The sequence below is a fragment of the Hypanus sabinus genome, chromosome 32 (genome assembly GCF_030144855.1).
Source record: "Hypanus sabinus isolate sHypSab1 chromosome 32, sHypSab1.hap1, whole genome shotgun sequence".
Classification (NCBI taxonomy): domain Eukaryota; kingdom Metazoa; phylum Chordata; class Chondrichthyes; order Myliobatiformes; family Dasyatidae; genus Hypanus; species Hypanus sabinus.
Genome location: NC_082737.1, coordinates 2,960,474 through 2,983,499, shown reverse-complemented (window position 1 = coordinate 2,983,499; position 23,026 = coordinate 2,960,474). Strand labels below are relative to the sequence as shown.

Sequence of the window (23,026 nt, the reverse complement as noted above, 5' to 3'; positions counted from 1 at the left end):
TGGAGAGGCTAGTGAGACTTGGTCGCAGGAGGGGCAGGGCCAGTGGCTCAGTGCTGCAGACATTCCCTTGTAGACGTGACAGAGGAGGAGAGATTGTGGGGGTGGGTGGGCAGCCTTGCCAGTCGATTTGATGGACACTGATCAGACTGTCTGGGGCTTCAAGGATGGAAACGAGAAATATGAGAAGACTGTGTTAATGGTACATTATAGAACACCCAATGGCAGGTTTTAGAGGGGCAAATTTGTAAAGGGATTGCAGGCATTTGCACAAAACTTCGGTTTGTGATGGAAGATTTTACTTGCCGATTTACGTATTTATTTTTATTTAATTTTTTTTATCTATTATGTATTGCGATGAGATGCTGGTGCTAAGATAACAAATTTCACGGCACGTGCTGATTTAACTTTTCCCGTGTTGCTGCAATTTCTGCGCCGAAAGGATACAGGTTTGTCATGTGCGTTTGAGGAAGCTTGCTCTGTCGATAGAAGAGGTCCCGATGGGAGAGAGTGCTGTGCTGGATCTCCTGCTAGGGAACGAGTTGGGGTCGCTGACTCAAGTTTGAACAGTGGAACACTTTGGATCAGGCAATCGCTGTTCTGTTATGAGGCGAGGGCTTCTGCAGGTCAGGGTTGACTGTGGATCCGAGCTGTCCAGACGTGCAAGGCAGGGCAGTACGATATGGAGTGAAAGCTGTTGCCCATGTTGCAGGCTCCCCCTCGCCGCGCAGCTGATGAACCCAAAGGAAGAGCAGAGACTGATTTCAGTTGGCAATCAGCAGTATTGCAGGAGTTGCCAGTCAGCGTCGAACTCCACGTAGGGCTGCCTCAGGGACTCCAGCTCCTGATTTTTTTCCCTCGGGGTTTACTCCCGAAGCCTTCCCCGGGACTGGGTATAGTCGCAAGGCAGCGGAAGTTTGGGATCGGAGATTTTCTCCCAGATGAGCTGCCAATCATGGCAGGCGAGCCCCGTCTATCCGAAGCGACTGGTTTTGAGGTGCCAGTCACCCGCCTTTGCCCCTTCCCCTGTCAGTAGAGACGGTCCCACTGGGCTTCGTAGCTGAGCCACACGTGACGGCCGGGAACCTGGTTGTCATTGAGAGCGTTTAATAGGTGGAGGGAGCTTGTCTCCGTTACCACCCCCGGCTATAGCAACCTCATGGAAAAGGATAGGGTCTGGCCCTCAGGTTAGGGTTCTAAATTGGCCAGTTTTGATGGAGTTAGAAGGGATCTGACAAGTGTGGATTGGGCTAAGTTGTTTTCTAGCAAATGCGTGCTTGGCAAGTGGGAGGTCTTGAAAAGTGAAATTCTGAGAGAGCAGGGTTTGTATGTTCCTACTGGAATAAAAGGCAAGGCCTGACAGGGTTGGGGATCCTTGTTTTTTGTGGCCCTGGTTAAGGAGGAGGAGGAGGTGCGAGGCAGAGGGGAACAAATGAGGTACTGGAGGAGTATCAGGAATGCAAGAGAGCACCGAAGAGGCGGAAGGAAAGCGTGAGGTTTTTCGCATCTGCATTTAGTTGTTTAAATTGTTAGAAAGTATTCTAAAGGACTGAATATATTGAAGACTGGTTAATAGATAAAGATTGAATAAAGGGAGGACAGGAGGATGAATACCGGGCCCCGGTGGAGGACTTTGTCAAATGGTGCAGGCTGACTCATCTGCAGCTCAACATCAGTAAGACAAAGGAAATGGTGATGGACTTTAGGAAGACTCAGACTGCTCTGCTCCCTGTTACTATGGATGGTGAGGACATGGATGTGGTGAGGACCTAACAGTATTGGGGGGCGGGGGGGTGCACCTGGATGACAGATTTGAGTGGAAACCAACACAGAGGCTGGGTACAAGGGTCTGTGGTAGAACAAAGAACCCTCCAGAAATTGCAGGGAATGTCGGCAGCGAGGCTTTGTCAGGAGCTTGAAGTGAAATGGTACCTTCGCAGATTTTTACAGATGCACGGTGGAGAGGATTCTGACTGGCTGCATCCCCGCCTGGTATGGAGGGGGCCTCTGCACAGGATCAGAGAAAGCTACAGAAAGCTGCCAACTCTGACAGCTCCATCGTGGGCGCCAGCCTGCCCAGCATCCAGGGCAGCTTCAAACAGGTGGCATCCAGCATTAAGTACCCCCATCACACAGGACATTGCTACCATCAGAGAGGAGGTACAGGAGCCTGATAAGACACACTCAGCGTTTCAGGAACAGCTTCTTTCCCTCCTACGTCAGATTTCTGAACGGACAGTGAACCCATGGACACCTCCTCTGTATTCTCCTTTCCTTTCTTCATTCAATTTAATCTTCTTTTTCTGTATCTGCTCCCTGTTACTATTGAAGGTGAGGACGTATTGTGGAGGGGGTGGGGGGTGCACCTGGATGACAGATTTGAGTGGAAACCAACACCGAGGCTGGGTACAAGGGTCAGAGTCGCCTCTACCTCCTGAGGGGACTGAGGTCCTTTGGAGGATGCATGCCTCTCCTTCACGTGTTCTACCAGTCTGGTGTCACCAGTACAATCTTCCGTGCGGTGATGTGCCGGGACAACACGGGTGATGCCAACAGGCTCAATGAACTGATTAGAGAGTCTGGCTCTGTTATGGGAGTCGAACTGGACACACCAGACGCCGTGGTAAAACAAAGGACCCTACGGAAAATACTGGACAATGTTTCTCACCCTCTGCATGCCACCTTGGCTGAACAGAGGAGAACTTCTAGTAATAGACTGAGACAACTGAGCTGTTAGGTTCCATAATGAGTCAGCCTCTCACTGGGGAAGTGATGACCCCCTCCTGTTAGACTGTTGGAGGTAACTTAATTTTTACTCGTCTCCCCTTCTCCTGTAGTATTTATACCTGTGCACTGGCAATGCTACCGTGACACTGTCATTTCCTTTGGGGGTCAGTGAAGTATCTGTCGTCATTTCCAGTACACAAGTGTAAAGGAGAATGAAATAACTGTTACTCTGGATCTGAGGCAGCACAAAAAGAAAGTCCATCAGATAAAAAGGTGATTTTAAAAAAACAAAGCCACAACAGATATAGGTACATAAGCTCGGAGGTATATGTAGAGTGACACTCGGCGCAGGAACCAGGGGGTAAGTGATAAGGTAGCGGCGCTGGGCCTCGCTGCCTGAGGAAAGTAAGCGTTGTCGAATCTGGTAGCCCAGGCTGCCTCCCCTCCAACGGGAGTGGAGCAAACAGGGTGGCTGGATTCCTTCGGGCTGCCTCTCTCCGGCGGGCCGCTGACACTTTGGGCAGTTTCAGCGACCCGTGGTAGAACCCTCCTGTCCGTACCGTGCTGGGGTGCTCTCTCCGGCGCACGTGGGGAATGATCCGCAGATCTGCACTGTCCCAGCTCCCTTCCACCCCCTGGAGGCGCCCGCCAGACCCCCTGAGGGTGTGCTTGGGGACCGTCGGAGGTTGAGCAAAGCGTGCACTGTGCTCGCCATTCCGGCTGCTGTTCCGCTAGCATAAAGAGGGGCGCGAGCTCCCTTGTGATTGATATAACCATCTTGTTGACATTGAGGAAGAGGTTATTCGTTGGTGACGAGCCCCACTATCACTGCGGCACCATTGGCAGACTTGACCAAGCGACCGCGTGGGTGGGCTGGGCACACACACACACACCCAGGGTGACGGCGAGGGAGGAGCAGTCGTGCATCCTGCCTGCCTGAGGTCTGCTCGTTCGGACGCCCGGTTGTTCTGCAGTGCATTCACAGTGAAGTTCTCAGGGTATTCAGCCCCCAACCCTCTGCACATAAATGAGTATCACACACAAGCATTTCAACCTTTTTAACTGAGCGTTTCATTTGTGAATCACATGCTCCTGTTTTTTCAAAGGGCATGGAAAACTAGAAGTTCAAAACCAAATGTCAGAAATCAAAAGCGTCCATTCCCCTTCTCGTTGTTGAGTGGAACCATCTCTCACTGCTATTACGGAGAGCGGTCTTTTTTGGATAAGACTGTATTAGCTTTGCACAAGGTGGTGGAGCAAGGTTTGCCTGTTCCTGCTGGCAAAGTTGCTTATTTGGGGAGCAAGAGCGGATAGGAATCTTGACATCTTGCCAGGGATGTTTGATCGGGTTAAGGTCAGGACTCTGACTGGGCCACTCAGGGACATCAATTGTCTTCATTTGAAGCCACTCCATGGTTGCTCTGGTTGTTGTCTTGCTGAAAGATGAACTTCCTTCCCAGTTTAAGATTCCTGGCAGAGGCCAACAAGTTTTTATCCAGCAAACACGAGGAAATTTACAGATGCTGGAAATTCAAACAATGCACACAAAATGCTGGTGGAACACAGCAGGCCAGGCAGCACTGTCGATGTTTCGGGCCGAGACCCTTCGTCTGGACTAACTGAAAGGAAAGATAGTAATTCAAATCTCTCACGAAACGTCGACAGTGCTTCTCCTTATAGATGCTGCCTGGCCTGCTGTGTTCCACCAGCATTTTGTGTGTGTTGATTTTATCCAGGATCTCTCTGTATTTAGCAGCATTCATCTTCCCATCAATCCTGACCAGATATCCGGTCTCTGTTGCTGAAAATCATCTTCGTAGCATGATGCTATCTCCGCAATACTTTAAAGGAGGGATGGTGTTACCTGGCTGACTGTGCTGTATAAGATTTACACCTCAAGTACTGCTTGGTGTTGAGGCCAGAAAGTTCCACTTCAGTCTTATCTGACCACAAGACCTTCTTCCACACCTTCACAGATTCTTCAAGCCGAGACTTTGCCAAGTGTTTGCAGGCAAGGATGAGTTTATTTAACTAGGGCTTCCTCCTTGCCAGTCCGTAAATACCCTTTTTGTGCAAGGACGGACAGATTGCACAGCCACTGACTTATGCAGCTTGCTCAGAGTCACCGCTGACATCACAGTATCCTCTCTCACAAGTGCCAGTCTTCTCCAGGGAGTACATTTAGAGGGGCCGCCTGCTCTAGGCAGTGTGGCTATGGTATTTCCGCTTTTTCCTGATGGACTGCACTGAGCTTTGAGGTGTGGTCAGTGCCGTTGCGATGGTCTTGCCCCCTTCCCCAGATTTGTGCTTCTCTATTATCATTTCCCTGACTTGTCTTGACGTCTTTTTTGACTTCCTTGGTCGAAAATCGGCCTTACCATTCACCTTACAGGGGGAGGGTCTATTTATTCAGGATATCCTCCAATTTTCCACATCAGCAAATTGGGCGAGTTGTAAACGCATTGCTCCTGTGGAAAGTTGGCATAGTAACATAGGAAATCTACAGCACAATACAGGCTTATTTGGCCCACAAAGCTGTGCAGAATATGTCCTTACCTTAGGTATTACCTAGGGTTATCCATAGCCCTCAACTTTTCAGTTCCATGTATCCATCCAGGAGTCTCTTAAAAGACCCTCTTGTTTTCGCCTCCACCACTGTCACCGGTAGCCCATTCCACGCACTCACCACTCCCTGTGTAATAAAAAAAAAAACCCTGACCCCTTCTCTGAACCTACTTCCAAACACCTTAAAACTGTGCCCTCTCGTGCTAGCCATTTCAGCCCTGGAAAGAGCCTCTGATTCTCCACACGATCAATGCATCTCGTTATCTTATACACCTCTATCAGGTCACCTCTCACCCTCCGTCTCCCCAAGAAGAAAAGGCCAAGTTCACTCAACCTATTCTCATAAGGCATGTTCCCCAAACCAGGCAACGTCCTAGTAAATCTCCTCTGCACCCTTCCACATCCACATTACAGGAAGGCTTCCACATCCTTCCTGTGATAATTAGAAAGGGGGCGACTCCTTTCTCACCCTCACAATTTAGGTTTTAAATTTTTAGTTTTTGGAATTTTTCTTCTGATTTGATGCGATGCACAACATTTCATTGATTAGATCCAAAAAATTCCTGCTGTAATATATTTTAAAATTAGAAAATGAGACAGTAAACCGTGAAGATAGTTGTGGGAGCTGAATCCTCCTTGAAGGCACCGTGAGCGAGTAGTACGGGTGTGCAGAAGCAGCAATCCAGCATGAGCGTCTGCTCTCGGGCCAGGTGCCTGACAGACGTTAGAAACTTCATGGTGAGAGTCCAGAGAGGCAGGAATGAAGTTTCTGATGTGAGCCATTCGAAGTGCTTCATCGTAAACATTGCCACTGGGCATTGGTCGTTTCGTCCTGAAGGTGTCTCTGGTACAGGGCTTTTGAAGCACCCTCGGTGAATGACGTGTTGCAGGTGTCCGTGAAGGCGACATTGAGCTGTGTGAACTCAGTGCAACGGTCCTTTTTTGTTTTGGTAAAAGGAACAATAGTGCGGACTATTATCATAATGGGGAGAAGGTTCAAACATCAGAGGTATAGGGGGAATTAAGAGTCCACGTGCAAGACCATGACGGTTAATTTACAGGCTGAGTGTGGTAAAGAAGGCAAATGCAATGTTGGCATTCATTTCAAGAGGAATAGAATATAAAAGCAAGGAGATAACACTGAGTCAGGCCTCACTTGGGAGTGTAGTGAACAGATTTGGGCCCTTTATCCGAGAAGGGATGGGTTGACATTGGGGAGAGTCCAGAGGAGGTTCAGGGATGATTCTGGGAATGAAGGGGTGATGCACCATCAATAACTCTTGGAGATGGGAGGCGAATGATAGGCTTTTATTAGCAGCAACCGACCACCACACCACATGCTGGAGACTGAGGGAGGAGCAGTGCCTCCAATCGCCTTTATACAGAGGTCTGTGGGAGGAGCAGTCAGCAGAGGGGCGTGTCCAGACAGGTATATGTAGTTCACCACAAGGGGTTAACACAGGAGGAGTGTCTGGCAGCTAGGGCCTGTACTCACTGGGATTTGGAAGAATGGTGGGGGGTGGGGGGGATCTCATTGGAACCTACCGAATGTTGAAAGGAGTGGATTGGGTGGTTATGAAGAGGATGTTTCCTGTGGTGGGGGTATCCAGAACCAGAGGTCACAGACTCAAATTGAGGGCGACCATTTAGAAAAGAAGTAAGGAGGATTTTTTTTAAGCCAGAGAGTAGTGAATCTGTGGAATACTCTGCCCCAAGTCCGTGGGTATATTTAAGGCGGAAGTTGATTGCTCAAGGCATCAAAGGATATGGTGAGAAGGGAAGTGTATAGGATTGAGTGGGATCCGGAATAAGCCATGATGAAATGGCGGTGCAGACTCGGATGGGCTGAATGGCCTAATTCTACCCCTAGTTTCATGGGACGGATCAGAGTTTGTCAGTGCGGCTTGTGTGTGGTGGGTTGTATCGAACCAATCTTGTAGAGTTTTTCGAGGCGGTTACCAGGAAGTTGATGACAACAAGACATGGACTTTAGCAGGGGCTTTGACCGGGTCCCTCGTGGGGAAACTGGGAGAAAAAGGTTCCGTTGCCCGGCATTCAGGATGGGGTAAAACAGATTCAACATTGGCTTTGTGGGAGAAGCCAGGGCGAGGTAGGAGATGGTTGCCTCCGGCCAGAGGCCGCAGGGATCGATGCTGGTTGTTGTTTGTGTCAGTGAAAAGGATGATAATGTGGCCAACTGGATCAGCAAATTTGCAGGTGACACCAGGAGCTTGGGTGCAGAGGGTCTGCCACAGGATCTGGAACATCAGGAACGGGGGCCGAAGTGTACGGGTGGAATTTAAAGCACAGAAGTGTGAGGCAGTGCACTTTGTGAAGACATCAGTGAAGGACTTGCATGGTGAGGAGGGTGGGAGAACTGAAGGATCTGGGGGTACGGACCACAGTTCTGTGAAAATCGCATCTCGGAGAGACAGTGAAGAGAGCTTCTGGCGCACTGTGTTCATAAAGGAAAGAATCGAGCGTGGAATTAAACGAGAAGTCGCTGAGGCCTGATTTCCAGTCACCTCCCTACAGGAAGGAGATTGAAAGAGTGCAAGGGTGCAGCTGGGATGAGAGGACCTGAGTTTCTGGGAAAGGTTTAATCGGTCAGGACTTTACTCCCTGGAGCAGAGGAGGCGAAGGAGAGATGTGAGGGTTGCAGAGAGAGGAAATGCAAGCGGGCTCTTTTTCCACCCGGGCTGGAGCATAGATTCAGGGTGAAAGGTGAAATGTTTAAGGGGAGCATGGGGGTGGGGAGTGGCTTCGTCATTCCGGGGCCGGTGAGAGCGTGGAGCCAGTGGTTCGAGTTCAGACGGGAGGGGAAGGTGGTGGTCCAGGTGCAGGTCGATAAGACCGGGCAGAATAAAAGTTCAGTGTTTTCCAGAGGGCTGGGGAACCTGTTTCAATGCTCCCTGGCAGACTGGGGGTGGGGGTGAGTGGGGCTAGAATGATGGGCAGAAATGTGAGCATGTTTGTAGGCTGTGAGGGAAGGAGGGAGCGGGGGCAGAGAGGGAGGGAGGAGAGGGCAGAAGTGGGGAGAGGAGCGGGGGCCGCAGGGGCAGTTGCAAACCTTCTCTGCTTTCTCCCCAGCCCAGCACCGTGAGGCACAGGCTCTTCTGGAGGATGGGGCGCAAACAGGAGCCTGGCAAGAGGCCGGTCCGAGGGCCCGGCAGGAAGGCCCGCAAGCAAAGGGGGGCCGAGAGCGAGGTTCCTGCCGAGCTGCTGGAGGGTAAGCGAGGGAACGAGGGAGGTGGAGATGGGGGACAGGTGGCCATCCTGGCAGACAGCAGTGTCGCGGAGAAAGGAGGGGCACAAAGGGGGGGGGGATGGGAGCATGGGAGGGAGCAGAGAAGGGACCACAAGGGGAGAGGTGGAGAAAGCAGGAGCGGAGATGAGAGGGAGAGGGTGGGGAAAAGGGGGAGTGGAGGTGGGACTGCGGAGGCAAGGAGGGCCTTGCAGAAGGGGAGGAGAAGGTGGCAGCTGGGGGGGAGGAGGTGGAGACCAGAATGGGATGGAAGGAGGGGACGAGGCGGAAGCAGAGAAGTCGGGAGGGGGTGGAGGTGGGAAGGATAGTGAGGGTGAAACCATTCCCCCGGCCCCTGCTAACACCACCCCCTCTGCCTCCAGACCATCAGCCAGAGACACGACGCCTCAAGAGTCGCCAGAGGAAACGGTGAGAGATTGAGACAGCGACCTCCCATCCCTGTCCCTGCGGCTGTCCCCACCCCACCAGCCCCTTCAGACTGGCCCCTTCTCCTCTGACTCCCGGTGCCTTTTCCCCCTCTTCCCCAGACCCCCGGGAGCCCGTTCCCAGCTATGATCCTCTTGGCCCACAGCCCCTCCTGTATCCACCCCAGCCCCGACCGCCCCCCCCCCCCCCCACCCCCCAAGCTCCTGACCTGACGACTCGGTGCCAGCCCCGTCCAACCTTTCCAGCTGAACCTGGACAATCCGCCCTCTCCTTTCACGGCACCCGCCCTCCCGCTGCGGCTCCTGACTCTCCCTGCTCCTCCTGGCAGGGCCCTGAAACGTGCCCGTCTGTCGGCAGGGGATTCTGGGGAGCGGCCGGTTCAGGAGAAGAGGAAGCGGACTTCTGGTAAGTGCCAGGAGGTCACCCCCTCCGCAATCCACGCCTTGCTGTTCCTCCCACTGCACCCCACCTCCCTGAGGAGGTCATCTTCCCCCACGCTTGCTGTTCCTCCCACCTCCCTTCCACTCCCTGAGGAGATCATCTTCCCCCACCCCCTCCGCAATCCACACCTTGCTGTTCCTCCCACTGCACCCCACCTCCCTGAGGAGGTCATCTTCCCCCACACTTGCTGTTCCTCCCACCTCCCTTCCACTCCCTGAGGAGATCATCTTCCCCCACGCCCTCCACAATCCACACCTTGCTGTTCCTCCCACTGCACCCCACCTCCCTGAGGAGGTCATCTTCCCCCACGCTTGCTGTTCCTCCCACCTCCCTTCCACTCCCTGAGGAGATCATCTTCCCCCACCCCCTCCACAATCCACACCTTGCTGTTCCTCCCACTGCACCCCACCTCCCTGAGGAGGTCATCTTCCCCCACGCCCTCCACAATCCACACCTTGCTGTTCCTCCCACTGCACCCCACCTCCCTGAGGAGGTCATCTTCCCCCACGCCTTGCTGTTCCTCCCACCTCCCTTCCACTCCCTCATACCTTCAACCCTCCCTCTCCTGCCTGCGCTATTTTCCTCCACTTACACCCACTCACTCCCTCCCTTGCCCCTCACAGCTTATCTGCTCCTCCCCAACCCCCTTCAGTAACACCCACCATGCCTTTAGCCACCGGCATCCACCTCCCCTCAGCTGGCCTCCTTCCACTTCTCCCTCCTTACCTATCCCCTTCCTTCTGTCCCCATCATCTCCCTCTCCCCCCTCATCCCTTGACACCGCCCCCCACTCTTTTATCCCCCTCTGTGTTGTCAGCTGACGTCCCCCAGGGTTTCAGCGACGAGGACAGCCAGCGGCCCCAGCCGAGGGGGCAGAGGACGGCCCAGCAGCAGCCCGGCCAGACCGGGGCGCCCCGGCCCCGCCTGTTGTCTTTGGGCTCGGAGGAGGAGGAGGAGGATGCGCCCTCGGTATCCGACTCTGGCAGTGACCTGCCGCTTGATGACTTCGGGGTCTGCTCGGATGAGGACGAGGGGGATGAGGAGGAAGAGGGGGAGGATGAGGAGGTAAGAGCATACAGTGTGTCTGAACCGGTACTGAGAATGTGGTTGGTCACTGATTGACAATCCTGTGGCCCTTTATGGAGAGACAGAGGGCTGATCCGCAGACAAGGCAAATACTCTTGGAAAACCTACGTGCTCCGACACACTCCACCCTCCTGCGATACAGCTTCACTCTGTACTGGACCCCAGGAAAGTGAGATCGAATGTCATTGGGAGAGATTCACTCTGTGTCTGACCCCGGGAGTGTGTGATGGGACGGTGTGGAGGGAGATTCACTCTGTATCTGACCCCGGGAGTGTGTGATGGGATGGTGTGGAGGGAGATTCACTCTGTGTCTGACCCCAGGAGTGTGTGATGGGATGGTGTGGAGGGAGATTCACTCTGTGTCTGACCCCAGGAGTGTGTGATGGGACGGTGTGGAGGGAGCATCACTTTGTGTCTGACCCCGGGAGTGTGTGATGGGACGGTGTGAAGGGAGATTCACTCTGTGTCTGACCCCGGGAGTGTGTGATGGGACGGTGTGGAGGGAGATTCACTCTGTGTCTGACCCCGGGTGTGTGTGATGGGATGGTGTGGAGGGAGATTCACTCTGTGTCTGACCCCGGGATTGTGTGATGGGACAGTGTGGAGGGAGATTCACTTTGTGTCTGACCCCGGGAGTGTGTGATGGGACGGTGTGGAGGGAGATTCACTCTGTGTCTGACCCCGGGTGTGTGTGATGGGATGGTGTGGAGGGAGATTCACTCTGTGTCTGACCCCGGGAGTGTGTGATGGGACGGTGTGGAGGGAGCTTCACTTTGTGTCTGACCCCAGGAGTGTGTAATGGGATGGTGTGGAGGGAGCTTCACTTTGTGTCTGACCCCGGGAGTGTGTGATGGGACAGTGTGGAGGGAGATTCTCTCTGTGTCTGACCCCGGGAGTGTGTGATGGGACGGTGTGGAGGGAGATTCACTCTGTGTCTGACCCCGGGAGTGTGTGATGGGACGGTGTGGAGGGAGATTCACTCTGTGTCTGACCCCGGGAGTGTGTGATGGGACGGTGTGGAGGGAGATTCACTCTGTGTCTGACCCCGGGAGTGTGTGATGGGATGGAGTGGAGGGAGATTCACTCTGTGTCTGACCCCGGGAGTGTGTGATGGGACGGTGTGGAGGGAGCTTCACTTTGTGTCTGACCCCAGGAGTGTGTAATGGGATGGTGTGGAGGGAGCTTCACTTTGTGTCTGACCCCGGGAGTGTGTGATGGGACAGTGTGGAGGGAGATTCTCTCTGTGTCTGACCCTGGGAGTGTGTGATGGGACGGTGTGGAGGGAGATTCACTCTGTGTCTGACCCCGGGAGTGTGTGATGGGACGGTGTGGAGGGAGATTCACTCTGTGTGTGACCCCGGGAGTGTGTGATGGGACGGTGTGGAGGGAGATTCACTCTGTGTCTGACCCCGGGAGTGTGTGATGGGATGGAGTGGAGGGAGATTCACTCTGTGTCTGACCGGGTGAGTGTGAGATGGGACGGTGTGGAGGGAGATTCACTGTATGTCTGACCCCGGGAGAGTGTGATGGGACGGTGTGGAGGGAGATTCACTCTGTGTCTGACCCCGGGAGTGTGTGATGGGACGGTGTGGAGGGAGATTCACTCTGTGTCTGACCCCGGGAGTGTGTGATGGGATGGAGTGGAGGGAGATTCACTCTGTGTCTGACCCCGGGAGTGTGTGATGGGACGGTGTGGAGGGAGCTTCACTTTGTGTCTGACCCCAGGAGTGTGTAATGGGATGGTGTGGAGGGAGCTTCACTTTGTGTCTGACCCCGGGAGTGTGTGATGGGACAGTGTGGAGGGAGATTCTCTCTGTGTCTGACCCCGGGAGTGTGTGATGGGACGGTGTGGAGGGAGATTCACTCTGTGTCTGACCCCGGGAGTGTGTGATGGGACGGTGTGGAGGGAGATTCACTCTGTGTCTGACCCCGGGAGTGTGTGATGGGACGGTGTGGAGGGAGATTCACTCTGTGTCTGACCCCGGGAGTGTGTGATGGGATGGAGTGGAGGGAGATTCACTCTGTGTCTGACCGGGTGAGTGTGAGATGGGACGGTGTGGAGGGAGATTCACTGTATGTCTGACCCCGGGAGAGTGTGATGGGACGGTGTGGAGGGAGATTCACTCTGTGTCTGACCCCGGGAGTGTGTGATGGGACGGTGTGGAGGGAGCTTCACTCCGTGTCTGACCCCGGGAGTGTGTGATGGGATGGAGTGGAGGGACATTCACTCTGTGTCTGACCGGGTGAGTGTGAGATGGGACGGTGTGGAGGGAGATTCACTGTATGCCTGACCCCGGGAGAGTGTGATGGGACGGTGTGGAGGGAGATTCACTCTGTTTCTGACCCCGGGAGTGTGTGATGGGACGGTGTGGAGGGAGCTTCACTCCGTGTCTGACCCCGGGAGTGTGTGATGGGATTGAGTGGAGGGAGATTCACTCTGTGTCTGGTCCCGGGAGTGTGTGATGGGATAGAGTGGAGGGAGATTCACTCTGTGTCTGACCCCGGGAGTGTGTGATGGGACAGTGTGGAGGGAGATTCACTCTGTGTCTGACCCCGGGAGTGTGTGATGGGACGGTGTGGAGGGAGATTCACTCTGTGTCTGACCCCGGGAGTGTGTGATGGGACGGTGTGGAGGGAGATTCACTCTGTGTCTGACCCCGGGAGTGTGTGATGGGACGGTGTGGTGGGAGATTCACTGTGTGTCTGACCCCGGGAGTGTGTGATGGGACGGTGTGGAGTTAGATTCACTCTGTGTCTGACCCCGGGAGTGTGTGATGGGACGGTGTGGAGGGAGATTCACTCTGTATCTGACCCCAGGAGTGTGTGATGGGACGGTGTGGAGGGAGATTCATTCTGTGTCTGACCCCGGGAGTGTGTGATGGGACGGTGTGGAGGGAGATTCACTCTGTGTCTGACCCTGGGAGTGTGTGATGGGATGGTGTGGAGGGAGATTCACTGTGTGTCTGACCCCGGGAGTGTGTGATGGGACGGTGTGGAGGGAGATTCACTCTGTGTCTGACCCCGGGAGTGTGTGATGGGACGGTGTGGAGGGAGATTCACTCTGTGTCTGACCCCGGGAGTGTGTGATGGGATGGTGTGGTGGGAGATTCACTGTGTGTCTGACCCCGGGAGTGTGTGATGGGACGGTGTGGAGGGAGCTTCACTCTGTGTCTGACCCCGGGAGTGTGTGATGGGACGGTGTGGAGGGAGATTCACTCTGTGTCTGACCCTGGGAGTGTGTGATGGGACGGTGTGGAGGGAGCTTTACTCTGTGTCTGACCCCGGGAGTGTGTGATGGGACGGTGTGGTGGGAGATTCACTGTGTGTCTGACCCCGGGAGTGTGTGATGGGACGGTGTGGAGTTAGATTCACTCTGTGTCTGACCCCGGGAGTGTGTGATGGGATGGTGTGGTGGGAGATTCACTGTGTGTCTGACCCCGGGAGTGTGTGATGGGACGGTGTGGAGGGAGCTTTACTCTGTGTCTGACCCCGGGAGTGTGTGATGGGACGGTGTGGAGGGAGCTTCACTCTCTGTCTGACCCCAGGAGTGTGTGATGGGACGGTGTGGAGGGAGATTCACTCTGTGTCTGACCCCGGGAGTGTGTGATGGGATGGTGTGGAGTTAGATTCACTCTGTGTCTGACCCCGGGAGTGTGTGATGGGATGGTGTGGAGTTAGATTCACACCGTGTCTGACCCCGGGAGTGTGTGGTGGGACGGTGTGGAAGGAGATTCACTCTGTGTCTGACCCCAGGAGTGTGTGATGGGACGGTGTGGAGGGAGATTCATTCTGTGTCTGACCCCGGGAGAGTGTGATGGGACGGTGTGGAGGGAGATTCACTCTGTATCTGACCCCAGGAGTGTGTGATGGGACGGTGTGGAGGGAGATTCACTCTGTGTCTGACCCCAGGAGTGTGTGATGGGACGGTGTGGAGGGAGATTCACTCTGTGTCTGACCCCGGGAGTGTGTGATGGGACGGTGTGGAGTGAGATTCACTCCGTGTCTGACCCCGGGAGTGTGTGATGGGACGGTGTGGAGGGAGATTCACTCTGTGTCTGACCGGGGGAGTGTGTGATGGGACGGTGTGGAGTGAGATTCACTCTGTGTCTGACCCTGGGAGTGTGTGATGGGACGGTGTGGAGGGAGATTCACTCTGTGTCTGACCGGGGGAGTGTGTGATGGGACGGTGTGGAGGGAGATTCACTCTGTGTCTGACCCTGGGAGAGTGTGATGGGACGGTGTGGAGGGAAATTCATTCTGTGTCTGTTCTGTAGCTTTGGGCTGTAACTGTTGCGGGGACATGAAATCTTGGGGGAGTGTGCCAGGGGTGGGGAGAGTGGCATTGCTTGTGATATCTGCCTCCCTCTTGTCCCCAGCTCTTGCCGATCGAGCGGGCTGCTGAGCGCCTGAGGAAGAAACAGAAACTAGCGCAGACTCGGTGAGTGGCTGACTGGGTGAGTGGGACGGGGACTGGAATCTGGGTGGTGTGGCGAGAGAGTTCCCCTGTATCGAAAAGAGGGACAGAGGGAGCTCCCGATCTTAGATGACTGAGGGAGCTCCACGGAGTCAGTGTCTATCGGAGATGGTGGTGAGTAAGCTCCGTCAAGTGTGGTCAAAGGCAGCTCCCTCGTGTACAGGAGTGTGGGTTTGAGGGAACTCCTGGCCTGCAGGACTGAGCAAGCACCCCTGATACAGTAGGCCCCTCGAGTGCTCTCTCGATGTACGGCTGAGGGACCATAGAACCACGGAACATTACAGCACAGAAACAGGCCTTTTGGCCCTTCTTGCCTGCACCAAACCATTTTTCTGCCTAGTCCCACTGACCTGCACCTGGCCCATATCCCTCCAAACCCCTCTCATCCATGTACCTGTCCCAAGTTTTTCTTAAATGTTAAAAGTGAGCCTGCATTTACCACTACATTTGGCAGCTCATTCCACACTCCTACCACTCTCTGTGTGAAGAAACCCCCCCCCCCCAATGTTCCCTTTAAACTTTTCCCCTTTCATCCTTAACCCATGACCTTTTTTTTCTCCCCTGGCCTCAGTGGAAAAAGCCTGCTTGTATTCACTCGATCTATACCCGTCATAATTTTATTCACCTCTATCAAGTCATACAAAGTAAATGACAGGATACTTGGTAGTGTGGAGGAGCAGAGGGATCTGGGGGTACATGACCGCGGATCCCTGAAAGTTGCCTCACAGGTAGATAGGGTAGTTAAGAAAGCTTATGTGTTAGCTTTCATATGTCGAGGGATAGAGTTTAAGAGGCGCGATGTAATGATGCAGCTCTATAAAACTCTAGTTAGGCCACACTTGGAGTACTGTGTCCAGTTCTGGTCGCCTCAGTATAGGAAGGATGTGGAAGCATTGGAAAGGGTACAGAGGAGATTTACCAGGATGCTGCCTGGTTTAGAGAGTATGGAGTATGATCAGAGATTAAGGGAGCTAGGGCTTTACTCTTTGGAGAGAAGGAGGATGAGAGGAGACATGATAGAGGTGTACAAGATATTAAGAGGAATAGACAGAGTGGACAGCCAGCGCCTCTTCTCCAGGGCACCACTGCTCAGTACAAGAGGACATGGCTTTAAGTTAAGGGGAGGGAGTTCAAAGGGGATATTAAAGGAAGGTTTTTCACTCAGAGTGGTTGGTGCGTGGATTGCACTGCCTGAATCAGTGATGGAGACAGATACACTAGTGAAGTTTAAGAGATTGCTAGACAGGTATATGGAAGAATTTAAGATGGGGGGTTATATGAGAGGCAGGGTTTGAGGGTCAGCACAACATTGTGGGCTGAAGGGCCTGTAATGTGCTGTACTATTCTATGTTCTAAGTCTCCCCTCGTTCTTCTATACTTCAGGGAATAAAGCCCTAACCTATTCAAACTTTCTCTGTAACTCAGTTTCTCAAGTCCTGGCAACATCTTTCAACCTTATTATTATCCTTCCTGTAATTCGGTGACCAAATTAGGGACCTTGAGGGTCTTCGATCTCCTCGCATGGGGATGGGGGTGACTGAAGGGGCTCCCTGCATGTGGGGACGGGGGCCTGCGGGAGCTCTCCTCTCGGGGGCCTGAGGGACGTACACTGCCAGGAGAGATGGGCAGCTTGCTGAATGCAGGAGCAATGGTCCGACGGTGCTCCATCTCCATCCCCCCCTGCCCCCGCACGGCGAGGGGAGGCAGGTGTGTGGGAGAGCTCCCTGGTAGGTTGGCATAATGACTCAGACGGATGAATCTGTTCCAGGCCAGTCAAAGAGGATGGAGGGACAGCGGAGGAGGAGGAGGAGGAGGTGCAGATCAACGTGGCAGAGGTCGAGAGGTTCACACTGCCGAGTGGGCAGGAGATTGCCCGGGAAGATATCCTTTCTGTTTTGTGTGTGTGTGTGGTGATCCGCGAGGGTCTTGTAGAGCGACACACCTCAGAAACGTGCTGATCCGTGGCGGCCAAGATCCCCGTCGAAGCAAGTCTTTATTCTGAGGCCGTGCCCTCGGGTGGCAGAAATTCCCTCCCTCCCGTGTCTGTTCTACCCCTGCGACTTCCATCCTGGCAGCTTTCAATGAGATTCCACCCCCAGCACCCCCCACCACCCTCCCAGGCGTGTGTTCGTCCTCGGGATCGTTCCCGCCAGCTGTCCCCGTCGCCGGCTCATCGTTCCTTGGATCGGGGGGGGGGGGGGGGCCAAGGCTGCGTCTGCAGGTGCTTTCCAGTTCAGTGTCGAACTGGCCCCCGTTGACCAGACTCCGGCTTGGGCTTGTGCCTCGTCCCTCGAAACCCTTTGCTACCCCGTGCACCCGAAACGCCGACTGTCCACTCGTCTCCGTCAACAGTGTCTGCGGAGTTCCTCCAGTGGTTTGTCAGTGCCTTCAGGGTCAGTGTCACTGGCGTGTGCTGTGAAATGGATCATTTTGCAGCAGCACTCCTCTGCAATATGTAAGCAAGACCATGAGCATGTAGATAGATGGACAGATACTTTGTTGATCCCAAAGGAAATTGCAGTGTCACAGTAGCATTACGTGCACATATTTATAAATATTAGAAGTGAAGTAAGAAAGAGTAAAAATTAAGTTACCTCATACAGTCAAACAGAAGGGGAGTCATCACTTCCCCAGTGAGAGGCTGACTCATTATGGACCCTAATGGCTGAGGGTAAGACTGACCTCATATTGTGCTCTTTGGAGCAGCACAGTTGTCTCAGTCTATTACTAGAAGTTCTCCTCTGTTCAGCCAAGGTGGCATGCAGAGGGTGAGAAACATTGTCCAGTATTTTCCGTAGGGTCCTTTGTTTTACCACGGCGTCTGGTGTGTCCAGTTCGACTCCCATAACAGAGCCAGACTCTCTAATCAGTTCATTGAGCCTGTTGGCATCAACCGTGTTGTCCCGGCACATCACCGCACGGAAGATTGGACTGATGACACCAGACTGGTAGAACACGTGAAGGAAAGGCATGCATCCTCCAAAGGACCTCAGTCCCCTCAGGAGGTAGAGGCGACTCTGACCCTTGTACCCAGCCTCGGTGTTGGTTTCCACTCGTCTGTCATCCAGGTGCACCCCCCACCCCCTCCACAATACGTCCTCACCTTCAATAGTAACAGGGAGCAGATACAGAAAAAGAAGATTAAATTGAATGAAGAAAGGAAAGGAGAATACAGAGGAGGTGTCCATGGGTTCACTGTCCGTTCAGAAATCTGACGTAGGAGGGAAAGAAGCAGTTCCTGAAACGCTGAGTGTGTCTTATCAGGCTCCTGTACCTCCTCGCTGATGGTAGCAATGTCCTGTGTGATGGGGGTACTTAATGCTGGATGCCACCTGTTTGAAGCTGCCCTGGATGCTGGGCAGGCTGGCGCCCACGATGGAGCTGACAGAGTTGGCAGCTTTCTGTAGCTTTCTCTGATCCTGTGCAGAGGCCCCCTCCATACCAGGCGGGGATGCAGCCAGTCAGAATCCTCTCCACCGTGCATCTGTAAAAATCTGCGAAGGTACCATTTCACTTCAAGCTCCTGACAAAGCCTCGCTGCCGACATTCCCTGCAATTTCTTTTTAAATGGCTGCACGGACTGATGGGCAGGAAATTTTTTTTGCAACGGCCCACTTCCTGTGTGGTGCTTTAACAAAGCGCTTTACAATCCCTTCTAGAAATAATTGCATTTCAAGGTTGCATTCGCCTTCTCGATAACCAGTTGCACTCGCAAGCTGCTAGCTCCTCTGTGGAATCTCTCCACTTTGGAGAGTCTTGTGAGGTGGGGGCGATAGGGGAGAGCTCTGTTACCCTTTCCTTCACTCCACCCTACCCAGCCAGCCCCCAGACTTGAAGCTGATCTTCCAGAGGATCCAGGACACGATGGAGGTGCTGGCGGATTTCCGCGGGAGACGGGAGGAGGGCCGCGACCGGCAGGAGTACCTGCAGGTCCTTCGCAGAGACCTGGCCGCCTACTACAGCTACAACAGCTACCTGATCGAGAAGCTGATGGAGCTGTTCCCTCTGCCGGAGGTGGGGTAGGGAGAGAGGGGGCGGGAGGATGGAAGAGGCAGGGAGAGACATGAAAGGAGGGGGACGGAGGATGGAGAAGGGAAGAAAGGGAGGGAGAAAAAGCTAGAATAGGGAGAGCAGTGAAGGGAAGGGGGTAAGAGGTGGGGTAAGAGGTAGCGGTGAGCGCAACGCTCTGCAGTCCCAGTGACCAGGGTTCAATTCCCGCCGCTGCCCGTGAGGAGTTTCCACGCTCTCCCTCCCCAAGACTGTGTGGGTTTCCTCCAGGTGCCCCTGGTCCCTCCCACAGTCCCGAGACATACCGGCTGGTAGGTTAGTTGGTCGTTGTAAATTGTTCTGTGATGAGGCGAGGGTTAAATTGGGGGGTTGCTGGATGGTTAAGATAAAGAGAACGGGAGAGGGGAGAGAGAGGGAGGAGGGAACAGCCCTCGCCCTCCTGTGACCGTGACCCCCTTCTCCTCCCTTCGCAGCTGCTGGAGTTCCTGGAGGCCAGTGAGGTTCAGCGACCCGTGACCGTCCGTACCAACACCCTGAAAACCCGCCGGCGGGACCTGGCCCAGGTGAGGGGGTGGGGGAGAGGTGGGACGTCTCGCTGTAAAGGGGACAGGCATTGGCTGGGGAGAAGGAGGGAGATACCTGGGGTGGCAGTGGGGTCGGGCAACTGGAGTCCGTGAGGCGCATGACGGTGTGGGGTCAGTCCCGGCTGCGGTGAGGTGGGGGGATATGTGGTGTCTCTCCGTGCGTGACCTCCCCCGCCCTCGCTCGACGTGAGGGACAGTGTGCGCGGGGAGGGTGGAGTGACTGGGACTGGCTGACCGCCTCTTCTCTGCACAGGCGCTGATCAACCGCGGGGTGAACCTGGACCCACTGGGCAAGTGGTCAAAGACTGGCCTGGTCATCTTCGACTCTGCCGTGCCCATCGGTGAGTTCAGGGGCGAACGAGGTTCTGTCTGTCTCCCACCCTCTCTCGCCATCATTGCTCCCTGTCTACCCTCCCTTCCCCCTTTTCCACCCTCATCCTCTTGCCCCCTGACCTATCTGATCTGGATTCCTGCTGCCTTCCCACCCCTCCCATTCCATCCCCTCCTGTTCCCTCCCCGCCTCCACCTCGAACTCTCTGACCCTGTGTCCTGTCCCCAGGAGCCACCCCCGAGTACCTTGCGGGCCACTACATGCTCCAGGGTGCCTCCAGCCTGCTGCCGGTGATGGCCCTCGCCCCTCAGGAGGGAGAGATGCTCCTCGACATGAGCTGCGCCCCAGGGGGGAAGACTACCTACTGTGGTGAGTGGGGAGCGGGGAGCACGAGGTCGAGCTGAGGGGCGGGGGGGTCATCTTGGGTACAGGGAGGTGGGGCATAGGAGAGGCAGAAAGGGAGGAGAGTGACGGATGGGGTGCGGAGAAGGGGCAGAGAGAGTCGAGGTGGAAGTGTGCAAGGAAGGGGAAGAGGATGGGGAGAGGTGCAGTGGATATGGAGTGTGCAGAGAAGGGGGCCAACGGAGAGCGGCAGTTGGGGCTCAGAGAGGGAGCAGAATGGAGACTGGCAGGGGATGAGCAGGGAGCGGAGAGGTGGGGAGAAGGGAGGTAAGGGCAACTGAGGGGGCAGGGAGAGTAGACGGGGTGGACGAGGGAGGGAGAGCTGAAGGGGAGGGGGATAAGGCCAGAGGGATAGCAGTTTGTGGAGAGAATGAGGGAGTGGGAGTGGATGGGGAGATGGGAAAGGGGGCAATGGGGCAGAGAGAAGAAGTGGCAGGCGAGAGGTAGAAGAAAAGGCAGAGAGGAAAGTGAATGGGGAGCTGGAGGAAAAGGAGGTGTTAGGGAAACGAGAAGAAAGAAAGGGGATAGCTCATGTGGCTCTGTTGCTTAAAAAAGGCTCAAAAAGTAAGCCGGGAAATTATAGGCCGGTAAGTTTGACATAGGTAGTAGGTAAATTATTGGAAGGAATACTAAGAGGACCTACAAGTATTTGGATAGACAGGAACTTATTAGAAACAGTCAGCATGGCTTTGTACGTGGTAGGTCATGTCCGACCAATCGTTTTTCGAGGAGGTTACCAGGAAAATGGATAAATGGAAGACAGTGGATGTTGTCTACATGGACGTCAGTAAGGCCTTTGACAAGGTCCCACATGGGAGGTTAGTTAGGAAGATTCAGTCGCTAGGTATACATGGAGAGGTAGTAAATTGGATTAGACATTGGCTCACTGGAAGAAGCCAGAGAGTGGTGGTGGAGGATTGCTACTCTGAGTGGTGGCCTGTGACTAGTGGTGTGCCACAGGGATTAGTGCTGGGTCCATTGTTATTTGTCATTTATATCAGTGATCTGAATGATAATGTGGCAAATTGGATCAGCAAATTTGCTGATGATACAAAGATTGGAGGTGTAGTGGACAGTGAGGAAGGTTTTCAAAGCTTGCAGAGGGATTTTGACCAGCTGGAGGAATGGGCTGAAAAATGGCAGATGGAGTTTAATGCGGACAAGTGTGAGGTGTTGCACTTCGGAAGGTCAAACCAAGGTGGAACATACAAGGTACATGGTAGGACACTGAGGAGTGCAGTAGAAAAGTTGGATCTGGGAGTACAGACACATAATTCCCTAAAAGTGGTGTCACAAGTAAATAGGGTCGTAAAGAGAGGTTTTGGTACATTGGCCTTTATAAATCAAAGTATTGAATATAAGAGTTGGAATGTAATGGTGAGGTTGTATAAGAAATTGGTGAGACCGAATTTGGAGTATTGTGTGCAGTTTTGGTCACCTAATTACAGGAAGGATATTAATAAGGTTGAAAGAGGGCAGAGAAGGTTTACAAGGATGTTGCTGGGACTTGAGAAACTGAGTTACAGAGAAAGATTGAATAGGTTAGGACTTTATTCCCTGGAGCGTAGGAGAATGAGGGGGTGATTTGATAGAGGAGTATAAAATTATGATGGGTATAGATAGAGTGAATACAAGCAGGCTTTTTCCACTGAGGTCAGGGGAGAAAAAAACAGGTCATGGGTTAAGGGTGAAGGGGGAAAAGTTTAAAGGGAACATTGTTGGGGGCTTCTTCACGCAGAGAGTGGTGGGAGTGTGGAATGAGCTGCCAGATGAAGTGGTGAATGCGTGCTCGCTTTTGACATTTGAGAAAAACTTTGACTGGTCCATGGATGAGAGGGGTTTGGAGGGATATGGTCCAGGTGCAGGTCAGTGGGACTAGGCAGAAAAATAGTTCTGCACAGCCAGGAAGGGCCAAAAGGCCTGTTTCTGTGCTGTAATGTTCCATGGTTCTATGGGAGAGGGGTAAACTGGGGGAGAGTTGAAAGGGTAGTGGATGGAGTAACAGGGGTAAATCTGGCAGATGGGAGGGAGAGGTAGGTGGGGATGCCCTGGGCTTTGTTTCTTGGTCTGACTGTTAACTGTTGGCACGCAGCCCAGTTAATGAAGAACACGGGGGTAATTGTGGCCAACGACCCCAGCGCAGAGCGTCTGCGCAGCGTGGTGGGGAACCTTCATCGGCTCGGTGTCACCAACGCCATCGTCTCCAACTGTGACGGCAGAGACTTCCCCAAGGTACGTCCTCCACCCCCCTCCAGACCGGCCACTGCTCGGAGCAGGAGAGCCTGAGAACCATATTGACTTGACTTTATTATTTACAGGAGGATTAAAAATCTTTACGTTACATCTCTCTCTATATGTGCAATTTATAGTAAATATTATGTACCCCAGGAGTCAATATAACATAGAAATACAGTTGTCTCAGTGTGAACTAATCAGTCTGATGGCCTGGTGGAAGAAGCTGTCCCGGAGCCTGTTGGTCCTGGCTTTTATGCTGTGGTACCGTTTCCCGGATGGTAGCAGCTGGAACAGTTTGTGGTTGGGGTGACTCGGGTCCCCAATGATCCTTTGGGCCTTTTTACACACCTTTCTTTGTAAATGTCCAGAACAGTGAGAAGTTCACATCTACAGATGCGCTGGGCTGTCCACACCACTCTCTGCAGGTTCCTGCAATTGAGGGAAGGACAGTTCCCATACCAGGCAGTGATGCAGCCAGTCAGGAT

The 23,026-nt window shown here is 53.8% G+C and overlaps 1 protein-coding gene across 1 annotated transcript in view; it reads left to right on the top strand.

Annotated features, from left to right (window-relative positions):
• The window catches only part of nop2 (NOP2 nucleolar protein homolog (yeast)), a 38,202-nt gene that overhangs the window by 5,361 nt on the left and 9,815 nt on the right, over positions 1 to 23,026 (top strand). Inside the window, exons 2-12 of the mRNA XM_059955531.1 lie at positions 8,380 to 8,518; positions 8,917 to 8,962; positions 9,309 to 9,385; positions 10,239 to 10,486; positions 14,884 to 14,945; positions 16,750 to 16,862; positions 18,796 to 18,995; positions 19,463 to 19,552; positions 19,827 to 19,914; positions 20,133 to 20,273; positions 22,399 to 22,538. Of these exons, the coding sequence (XP_059811514.1) occupies positions 8,413 to 8,518; positions 8,917 to 8,962; positions 9,309 to 9,385; positions 10,239 to 10,486; positions 14,884 to 14,945; positions 16,750 to 16,862; positions 18,796 to 18,995; positions 19,463 to 19,552; positions 19,827 to 19,914; positions 20,133 to 20,273; positions 22,399 to 22,538 (1,311 nt within the window). The 5' untranslated portion in view covers positions 8,380 to 8,412. The remainder of the gene's footprint in view (positions 1 to 8,379; positions 8,519 to 8,916; positions 8,963 to 9,308; positions 9,386 to 10,238; positions 10,487 to 14,883; positions 14,946 to 16,749; positions 16,863 to 18,795; positions 18,996 to 19,462; positions 19,553 to 19,826; positions 19,915 to 20,132; positions 20,274 to 22,398; positions 22,539 to 23,026) is intronic.